Here is a 12,106-nt window from a genome sequence, read left to right as displayed (position 1 = left end):
ATTCTAGTCTTATATATTACATATATATTTAAATTCGAGTCTTATATATTACATATATATTTAAATTCGAGTCTTATATATTACATATATATTAAAAATTCGAGTCTTATATATTACATATATATTTAAATTCGAGTCTTATATATTACATATATATTTAAATTCGAGTCTTATATATTACATATATATTTAAATTCGAGTCTTATATATTACATATATATTTAAATTCGAGTCTTATATATTACATATATATTTAAATTCGAGTCATATATATTACATATATATTTAAATTCTAGTCTTATATATTACATATATATTTAAATTCTAGTCTTATATATTACATCTATATTTAAATTCTAGTCTTATATATTACATATATATTTAAATTCGAGTCTTATATATTACATATATATTTAAATTCTAGTCTTATATATTACATATATATTTAAATTCTAGTCTTATATATTACATATATATCTAAATTCTAGTCATATATATTACATATATATTTAAATTCGAGTCTTATATATTACATATATATTTAAATTCGAGTCATATATATTACATATATATTTAAATTCTAGTCTTATATATTACATATATATTTAAATTCTAGTCTTATATATTACATCTATATTTAAATTCGAGTCTTATATATTACATATATATTTAAATTCGAGTCTTATATATTACATATATATTTAAATTCGAGTCTTATATATTACATATATATTTAAATTCGAGTCTTATATATTACATATATATTTAAATTCGAGTCTTATATATTACATCTATATTTAAATTCTAGTCTTATATATTACATATATATTTAAATTCTAGTCTTATATATTACATATATATTTAAATTCGAGTCTTATATATTACATATATATTAAAATTCTAGTCATATATATTACATATATATTTAAATTCTAGTCTTATATATTACATATATATTTAAATTCTAGTCTTATATATTACATATATATTTAAATTCTAGTCTTATATATTACATATATATTTAAATTCTAGTCTTATATATTACATATATATTTAAATTCTAGTCTTATATATTACATATATATTTAAATTCTAGTCTTATATATTACATCTATATTTAAATTCTTGTCTTATATATTACATATATATTTAAATTCGAGTCTTATATATTACATATATATTTAAATTCTAGTCTTATATATTACATATATATTTAAATTCGAGTCTTATATATTTAAATTATAGTCTTATATATTACATATATATTTAAATTCTAGTCTTATATATTACATATATATTTAAATTCTAGTCATATATATTACATATATATTTAAATTCGAGTCTTATATATTACATCTATATTTAAATTCTAGTCTTATATATTACATCTATATTTAAATTCTAGTCTTATATATTACATATATATTTAAATTCTAGTCTTATATATTACATATATATTTAAATTCTAGTCTTATATATTACATATATATTTAAATTCGAGTCTTATATATTACATATATATTTAAATTCTAGTCTTATATAATTCATATATATTTAAATTCTAGTCTTATATATTACATATATATTTAAATTCTAGTCATATATATTACATATATATTTAAATTCGAGTCTTATATATTACATATATATTTAAATTCTAGTCTTATATATTACATATATATTTAAAAGTCTTATATATTACATGTATTTACAAAAACTCGAGTACACATTTGTGTCTCACATACATGTAACAATGGTATGCAATAATTTAGTACGAAATTTTGACTAGGTTCAATAGATTAAATCAGTAATTGCAAGACAAACATAGATATATCTCTAATTTTAATATTAACAGAGAAGTTTTTTAAATATGAATGTTATCAAATTATAAATCCATTATTGAATGGGGTGATGATGTCTGCATGTGAATGCTGTTTATACATGATTTATTGTTCTGAATAACATAATTAGAGTAAATTAAAAATAAGGATATGTTCCTTTTATTCCTCTACATTAAAATATTCAGCAACGTCCTTTTCTTTGTCACAAGTATCATGGCAAAATTAAAATTGAATTTTTGTCACCATAAACTGTTGCTTGCTCATATGAGTTATGCTAATTAGAATGATACTTACGCAAGTCTCCGGTGCAGCACAGCAATTGCCTGTTCATGTTCAATTGTTTGATGCTGAATGAATCGAAATTCAGACACGTAACCTTCGGTGTGCAATTTTGGATTATAATCACCAAGTTCAGCTGAAATAAAGACAGAAGTAAAAGAGTTAAAAAAATATGGTATGACATGGCGGCTAGATGTAATTTACTTTCTGAGAAAAGAATAAATCTAAATTTGCAAATATTGATTGATTTTGTGCTTAATGTTATCTTAGATATCAATTACTTGTCAATGTCTTTAATAGTGATAAATTGTGTGTAAAAACGATTCAGAAATTTAAAATTACTCATTTTTAAATGCATTCGTGTCAGTAATTTTTAGGTAATATGAAAACAAATCCTTGTTCTAAAACAAATCGTAATATTCGTGATTAACAGTAGTAAAATCAACAATGATATCACTCCTCATAATTAGTGAGAGAGTATCAAATCAGTTTTCACTTATAGATTCTCTTTTTTGTGATGAGGCTCATGCTCAGCTTTTGCCTCAGTTGTTTTAATGTGTTGAACAATGTGAGTTAATAGTTCAAATTTCTTATAACAAGTTCTTTTTTAGTATAAGCATAAGCTGCTAAATTCAGAGAATGTTAAAAACTGATGTCAGTTTCAGTACTGTGTCATCATCGACAGGCACAGATTGAAAACATCATATAAGTTTCTATATGCTTTTGTTGAAGAGGTACTAAATGAGTTTGGATAAGCAGTTTGCTGCATCCTTGCTGCAAGTAGCAACTTTTGTAATTCCTGCCAAACATGATGAATGGAGTGAAAATACCTCTTACACCTGTCTCAACTGGAAATGTATCTGATTAGTACCAGCTCTATCATACATTTTGATTCTAAAAAAACTGCCAGGAATCTTGGTGGACAACAAAATATGTAGAAATTTTACATAACATTTTAATTCTCTCATCTTAAAGGTATTATAATGTTTATAATAAACACTGAAAATGTGTTGCTCTCTGCATTTTTCTTACAAATCTAGAGCAAATAAAAGAGATTTCAATTGTGCATCTTTCATGCCTAAATTCATATTGAATTTCTAATAATAGAACATTAATCAGGAAATTCATATGATTTGGACTAGTACTTTGCCAGTATTGCTGCTTACAATATGTCATGACTTATCACAAAGCAGTTCTGCTACTTTTCATCTTGTATTATCAATGTTTGCATTGCTGAGTGAGTCAACTATATAGCAGTCAACCACAACTTTTCAATCAAACATTAAGAGTTCTGCAGGAAAGCCATTTGATCATTTCCATGTCAATTTTTGGCCAAAAATAGTTGCTATTTTTTGTTTGTAGGTGAGTATTGTGAACTTGTGAGATGATTAGGGCACAAGATATTTTCTCTAGGATATTAGAAGAGCTCATAGTATCCCTCTTGTTTGATATTAAGGTCTATTTAGCGGTTTGTCTTTCGGCAGAATGAAGATCATCCTCCTAGTATTCCTAAACAGTTACTCATCTGGTACTGGCCAGACTCAAGATTGCTTAACTTCAGTGATTTAATGAGAACAGTTGTGTCAAAGTGATTATGTCATATCTATAATTATTGTGAATAAGTGACGAAAATTGGTGAACAGGCAGATTTCAGTAACTGTAAAATGTCTGTTGTTTCTCTGTCTTCATAGAATTGGAATTTCACCTAACAATCAACTACATCGCTTTTTTTTTCTCAGACTTTACTGTGTCCGTGCTCAAAGTTCAATATATAGTACACAATCTTGTTTAGAGTAACTTTATTTAGTAACTACTTTTACTAGTTACTACTAAGTACTATTATTACTTAATTTTCAGGTTTTGATCATTGAACTGGTCTGTTTTTTTTTTTTATTCACGTTTGACTTGAGGAATGCTGGGTATTCTTTCATTTGACATTAAGTTCTTCAGAAATCATATATTCATGAAATCTTGTAAAGTTTATTCTGTGTATAGCAGTTTTTTCTCTCTCATACATCTGTATTTAACTTCAAAACGGCAGTGTTCCTTCATCTGTCAATTGACAGGATAGATTTTGCTGTGTAATGACCAGGATTCTTGTACGCACACCTCATAATATTTAGTTGCACTTTGATATAATCTATGAGAGGAAAGTTTTTTGAAGTTGAGTTCATTTAGTTTTGAGTTTATTCCATAACTAAAATTTTGAATTTGCTATTGGCCATCATAAACCTAGTAGGTGATGCCCTTCCCTTCCCTGCAACATCTTTCCCACAAAAGAGACGTTGCAAGTCTATCGTTATTTTCATAGCAAGTACTTTACTGAACTCCAATCTATTATCCTCCTTGCCAAACTTTTACACTCAAAAAACACTAAACTAACTACAACCATTAGATACGATTTCCCCACTCTCTATCTGAGCCTAAATCTAAACTCAGATTTCATGAACAAAGTTTCTTTCCCAAAACTGTCCACCTGTAGAACATTGTTCTGCTCGCCTGCTTTCCAGCTGAACATAACATAATAGCATTCAAATCCAATGTAAACAAATTCTGGTTGAGCTGTCCCTATAAATAATAAAATTCTACCCAATTTACACCATTAACGATTACTACACTACCAACTTACATGCATTAACTCTTATCCTCGAGTGGCCTTCAGCCCTTAATATGTAGTGACGCCCAAATAAAAAAAATTCTTCATCTTCTTAATCATTCATTATAATTACGTTCATAGAATTATGGAGCATTATCAATAATACATTAAAAAATTTCTTATTATTCCCAATATAAGTTGATGTATTTTCTATTAAAAAATATTACATGAGTTATGAGATTTATATTTTAATTATCATATACAATTCTTTATATTTTAATTATCATATACAATTTTTTATATTTTAATTATCATATACAATTTTTTATATTTTAATTATCATATACAATTTTTTATATTTTAATTATCATATACAATTTTTTATATTTTAATTATCATATACAATTTTTTATATTTTAATTATCATATACAATTTTTATATTTTAATTATTATATACAATTTTTATATTTTAATTATTATATTCAATTTTACATTGTTTTGAAAAGTTATTGCAAATGAGAATATTTTAATCAAACTTTCGTTTCAACAGATGCCTTTTTATTCCTCTAAAAAACAATCATATCAAGCTATGAAATGCAAAAAAAACTGTTTATAATCTACATTAAAAGAAAGTGAAATATGTTGTGAATGAAAATGAAAATGAATGTGAATGAAAATGAAAAGTAATGTGAATGAAAATGAAAAGTAATGTGAATGAAAATGAAAAGTAATGTGAATGAAAATGAAAAGGAATGTGAATGAAAATAAAAAGTAATGTGAATGAAAATGAAAAGGAATGTGAATGAAAATGAAAAGGAATGTGAATGAAAATGAAAAGGAATGTGAATGAAAATAAAAAGTAATGTGAATGAAAATAAAAAGTAATGTGAATGAAAATAAAAAGTAATGTGAATGAAAATAAAAAGTAATGTGAATGAAAATAAAAAGTAATGTGAATGAAAATAAAAAGTAATGTGAATGAAAATGAAAAGGAATGTGAATGAAAATGAAAAGGAATGTGAATGAAAATGAAAAGAAATGTGAATGAAAATAAAAAGTAATGTGAATGAAAATAAAAAGTAATGTGAATGAAAATAAAAAGTAATGTGAATGAAAATGAAAAGGAATGTGAATGAAAATGAAAAGGAATGTGAATGAAAATGAAAAGGAATGTGAATGAAAATGAAAAGGAATGTGAATGAAAATAAAAAGTAATGTGAATGAAAATGAAAAGGAATGTGAATGAAAATGAAAAGGAATGTGAATGAAAATGAAAAGGAATGTGAATGAAAATAAAAAGTAATGTGAATGAAAATAAAAAGTAATGTGAATGAAAATAAAAAGTAATGTGAATGAAAATAAAAAGTAATGTGAATGAAAATAAAAAGTAATGTGAATGAAAATAAAAAGTAATGTGAATGAAAATAAAAAGTAATGTGAATGAAAATGAAAAGGAATGTGAATGAAAATGAAAAGAAATGTGAATGAAAATGAAAAGGAATGTGAATGAAAATGAAAAGAAATGTGAATGAAAATGAAAAGGAATGTGAATGAAAATGAAAAGGAATGTGAATGAAAATGAAAAGTAATGTGAATGAAAATAAAAAGTAATGTGAATGAAAATAAAAAGGAATGTGAATGAAAATGAAAAGGAATGTGAATGAAAATGAAAAGGAATGTGAATGAAAATAAAAAGTAATGTGAATGAAAATAAAAAGTAATGTGAATGAAAATAAAAAGTAATGTGAATGAAAATAAAAAGTAATGTGAATGAAAATGAAAAGGAATGTGAATGAAAATGAAAAGAAATGTGAATGAAAATGAAAAGGAATGTGAATGAAAATGAAAAGGAATGTGAATGAAAATGAAAAGGAATGTGAATGAAAATAAAAAGTAATATGAATGAAAATAAAAAGTAATGTGAATGAAAATGAAAAGTAATGTGAATGAAAATAAAAAGTAATGTGAATGAAAATGAAAAGGAATGTGAATGAAAATGAAAAGGAATGTGAATGAAAATGAAAAGGAATGTGAATGAAAATGAAAAGGAATGTGAATGAAAATGAAAAAGAATGTGAATGAAAATGAAAAAGAATGTGAATGAAAACTTTTGAAAATTTAATATCACAAAAACTTTGCAGCAAACGCAACGTTTTGAACTTAGAAGAGAAGTTTGTGTTAAAATTATATCTTCATTTCATTTTTCATTTAATTTTAAACACAAGATTTTTTAAGGTCATGTCATAAAAATTAAAACTGAAATAAAATGATTTTAAACATATCGGTTAAGGATTTCACACAGATGCTTAAGTTGACATGGTCATTTTTCTTGTTCTCATATAAGCTAGTCAGAGATGTAAAAAAACAAATTGGTGCAGAAGAAATTGGCTTCCATTCGTGAGTTCAAGACCAAATATGTTGAAATATTATATTCATGAGATTCTATAAGCAAATGGTTATACAATATATCAAACAAAATTACCAGAATAAAAGGCATTGAAAACATAACTAGAAAGCAGTATATGTTCTGATACATTCAGATTTCTTTGATGCTTTATAACATCTATATCTTTATAACATCTATATCTTTATAACATCTATATCTATATAACATCTATATCTTTATAACATCTATATCTTTATAACATCTATATCTTTATAACATCTATATCTTTATAACATCTATATCTTTATAACATCTATATCTTTATAACATCTATATCTTTATAACATCTATATCTTTATAACATCTATATCTTTATAACATCTATATCTTTATAACATCTATATCTTTATAACATCTATATCTTTATAACATCTATATCTTTATAACATCTATATCTTTATAACATCTATATCTTTATAACATCTATATCTTTATAACATCTATATCTTTATAACATCTATATCTTTATAACATCTATATCTTTATAACATCTATATCTTTATAACATCTATATCTTTATAACATCTATATCTTTATAACATCTATATCTTTATAACATCTATATCTTTATAACATCTATATCTTTATAACATCTATATCTTTATAACATCTATATCTTTATAACATCTATATCTTTATAACATCTATATCTTTATAACATCTATATCTTTATAACATCTATATCTTTATAACATCTATATCTTTATAACATCTATATCTTTATAACATCTATATCTTTATAACATCTATATCTTTATAACATCTATATCTTTATAACATCTATATCTTTATAACATCTATATCTTTATAACATCTATATCTTTATAACATCTATATCTGTATAACATCTATATCTGTATAACATCTATATCTGTATAACATCTATATCTTTATAACATCTATATCTGTATAACATCTATATCTTTATAACATCTATATCTTTATAACATCTATATCTTTATAACATCTATATCTTTATAACATCTATATCTTTATAACATCTATATCTTTATAACATCTATATCTTTATAACATCTATATCTTTATAACATCTATATCTTTATAACATCTATATCTTTATAACATCTATATCTTTATAAATCTATATCTTTATAAATCTATATCTTTATAACATCTATATCTTTATAACATCTATATCTATATAACATCTATATCTTTATAACATCTATATCTTTATAACATCTATATCTTTATAACATCTATATCTTTATAACATCTATATCTTTATAACATCTATATCTTTATAACATCTATATCTTTATAACATCTATATCTGTATAACATCTATATCTGTATAACATCTATATCTTTATAACATCTATATCTTTATAACATCTATATCTTTATAACATCTATATCTTTATAACATCTATATCTTTATAACATCTATATCTTTATAACATCTATATCTTTATAACATCTATATCTTTATAACATCTATATCTTTATAACATCTATATCTTTATAACATCTATATCTTTATAACATCTATATCTTTATAACATCTATATCTTTATAACATCTATATCTTTATAACATCTATATCTTTATAACATCTATATCTTTATAACATCTATATCTTTATAACATCTATATCTTTATAACATCTATATCTTTATAACATCTATATCTTTATAACATCTATATCTTTATAACATCTATATCTTTATAACATCTATATCTTTATAACATCTATATCTTTATAACATCTATATCTTTATAACATCTATATCTTTATAACATCTATATCTTTATAACATCTATATCTTTATAACATCTATATCTTTATAACATCTATATCTGTGAAATGTAGAGGAAAGCTGTTTTAGAGTATTATCAATCATGGCAAAATGATTCAAACTTACGATAGAAGAAAGTTCATACTCACATTGTAAAATATAAGCAGCCAACTCAATAATTTCTTCGAACGTGATTGGTAATCGTCCATCATAAATGTCTTTCTTCACTTGTAGAAAAAAATAATACCTGAAAACAAAGATGACAATAATCAAAATTTAAAATATTAATAAAACAAAACTGTTAAACATAAAAAAAATCAAAACTAGAACAATTTTTTTATCAAAATAAGTGTATTTGTAATTAAATAATAAAGAAATAAAAAATAAAGACACTATTTTTAAAATGAAAAATCAAGACTGTCAAAGTTATCAAAATCTTTAATAAAAAAAATTCTATTTTTCATGATTCTTTATTTTGAAAAATTTCCTGAAAGAAGGTTGAAAATTACATCAGTCGAAATGTGAAAATTACAACTAAGATGAGACTAACAGATGCATTCGAGCTGTACAGTAAGATGATGGTTTTCAAATCTACTATATTATTAAAATGAAATCGATTTTAGCCTCTAAATTCAGTCATCATATGATTATAAACATAGGCGCATATATAATTTTAATATAGTCACATTTCCTGTCAATAACTGATGTATAATCTAGAAATTAAGCCACTTATTTGCTTACAGAATTTCCACATTAATTCCAATTTACTTGACTCTCACAAAACAGTTATACTTAGAGGAAGTATGCATAACTTTTCTTCATTCAGAAAAATCTTATGCCACTGTTTCATCAATCACTGGGACTTTCCATTCATTGGATACATTTTCCAGCTCAGTTCGACATTGTTTCATTTTATTATTCTGTGATATTATCTTTCACCAAATACAACTTACCTATACAAATAAAGACTGCTCCCTCCAGGCTAGGAACTTATTTTTATGTTGATCTGATTGCCTGATTACAAACCTATTCTAGAATTATTGAAAAATTATTGCTGAACACTAAACTAACATGGCGTCTCATATTCTTCCATTCAGTAAAAGAAAAATTACAAAAAGAAAAATCCTTATTATTCGCTTAAATTTTTGATATTTGTAATAAAGAATTTAAGTATTATTTAAAAATAATATTTTTTGTAAAAACATAATTCTTGTAATTGAAGAATTTTTCTGTTTTGTAATTTTTATTTTACTGAATGTATTAATAGTTATTTTATTCTCTATTTACAACATTTTATTATTTATACAAAAAATTATTTTATGATTGAATATTTGTTTGGCTGTTGATGCATTCTCAGCAGTATTTCAGTCAGATGTGTGTAAGAAGCCAAGAAGTATTGAAGTGTTGCTTCTCCTATCACTCCATCTCTTGATTTTTTTCAAAAGATCTTTTAAATGTATTTACAAATATTTCAGCCTCAGATGATATGAGGGTGTCGCTCATGACGGTATTCTTCAAACTCCTCTGCAGGAAATACTGCTCCATCATTTGATACAAGATAGAAAATAGTTCCCGAAGTATTTTAAAGGTTTCATTTAATGTAGTTTAAATTTTATTACCTTAGAAAAACTGTCAACTACTACAAGATAGTACCAACCCTTTTTAAGGATTGCACTGTCAATATATAACCTTGACCTCAGCTTTCGTCAGAGTTTTATTTATTTCCAATAAATTTTGTGGATAATGCATGATCTTGGCCAGAATTTACTGCAATATCTTGAATAATCCCTAACCAATAAATGTAGTTTTACATTAATAATTTCACACGAGATATTTCACTGTGAAATTATTTTAGTTACTGGTTCCTTAATAACTTCGAAATATCTCTATCCAATTTGCATACGTTAAGCAATCATCATGTGTAAAAAAATAATTCTTTTTATTTCTTTTACTTCTTAAATGTTTACAAGATGCCTTTTGAATAAATATTATGCTGCAGGATGCAACATGCAATGCTTCCATTGTGTTTGGCAAAACATTATTTTCTCTACAGTATTTGCCAGCATGACACATTTTATTTAATGGTAAATATTTGCTATTAAAATCATATCCCAATATAATGTATAAAAATGGTTTGTAAAATAAGCCTTCTGCGATGTACCATCCATGGATTTCTTTTGATAAAATCACTTGTAAGCATTTCTTCAATTTCATTAGACTTAAAAAATAAACAAAGCATAGCAAAATTGCAAAGATAAACTTTTAGTGCATCAAATTCTTTGTTTGCTATCATAATATCAGTAAAAGTGATATGTCTTTTGAAACTGAAAAGTAGGGTTTACTTTGTCCTTTACATTTAAACATAACTGTGCTTCAGTGCATACGCCTACAAATAAATCCGCATATCTTTGTTGCATTTTTTTCCTTTAAAATCTTAATATTTTTATTGACTTAGAAATGAAATTACATGAGTCAAAAAACTGCAATCAGTACACCCTTATCTCAGCCCTAATTCCCTTTATACATGTATACATAACACCCTTTTTATATGCATATATAAACGGAATTCGAGGAAGAAAGACATAGCAAATGGAGTCAAAGGTGGCTCTGTGGCTGCGTTTGAAACCTAAACTGGCAGGAATTGTCATCTTACACTGATGATTGAATAAGCATGAAACACTAGCATCTATAAGTATAAATGAATAATAATTATTTGATTATATATATATATATTTAGTAATGTGAGCACTTTTCCTTTCCTGTATTTTAATTAAACTAGTAATTTCACTATTACATTAAAATACACTCAGCTCTTTAGACTATTGTTCTAATCTCCTTTAAATATATATATATATATATATATATATATATATATATATATATATATATATGTATATATATCTATATATCTATATATATATCTATATTTAAATATATATATATATATCTATATTTAAATATATATATATATATCTATATTTAAATATATATATATATATATTTAAATATATATATATATATATATTTAAATATATATATATATATATATATTTAAATATATATATATATATATATATTTAAATATATATATATATATATATATATTTAAATATATATATATATATATATATATTTAAATATATATATATATATATTTAAATATATATATATATATTTAAATAT

The 12,106-nt window shown here is 23.6% G+C and overlaps 1 protein-coding gene across 6 annotated transcripts in view; it reads right to left on the bottom strand.

Moving 5' to 3' along the window:
• LOC145284712 (band 4.1-like protein 4A) overlaps window positions 1–12,106 on the bottom strand; it is a 402,359-nt gene that overhangs the window by 171,906 nt on the left and 218,347 nt on the right. For all 6 annotated transcript variants that reach the window (XM_080133620.1, XM_080133623.1, XM_080133622.1 and 3 more), the window contains exons 5-6: window positions 9,073–9,170; window positions 2,136–2,256 (exon numbers count right to left, since the gene is read on the bottom strand). In XM_080133620.1, the coding sequence (XP_079989746.1) occupies window positions 2,136–2,256; window positions 9,073–9,170 (219 nt within the window). The remainder of the gene's footprint in view (window positions 1–2,135; window positions 2,257–9,072; window positions 9,171–12,106) is intronic.

Source organism: Euprymna scolopes, chromosome 9 (assembly GCF_053919585.1).
Source record: "Euprymna scolopes isolate OS-2025 chromosome 9, ASM5391958v1, whole genome shotgun sequence".
In the NCBI taxonomy this organism is placed as follows: Eukaryota; Metazoa; Mollusca; class Cephalopoda; order Sepiida; family Sepiolidae; genus Euprymna; species Euprymna scolopes.
Note: the sequence above shows the minus strand (reverse complement) of the source record. Positions and strands in the feature narration are given on the sequence as shown.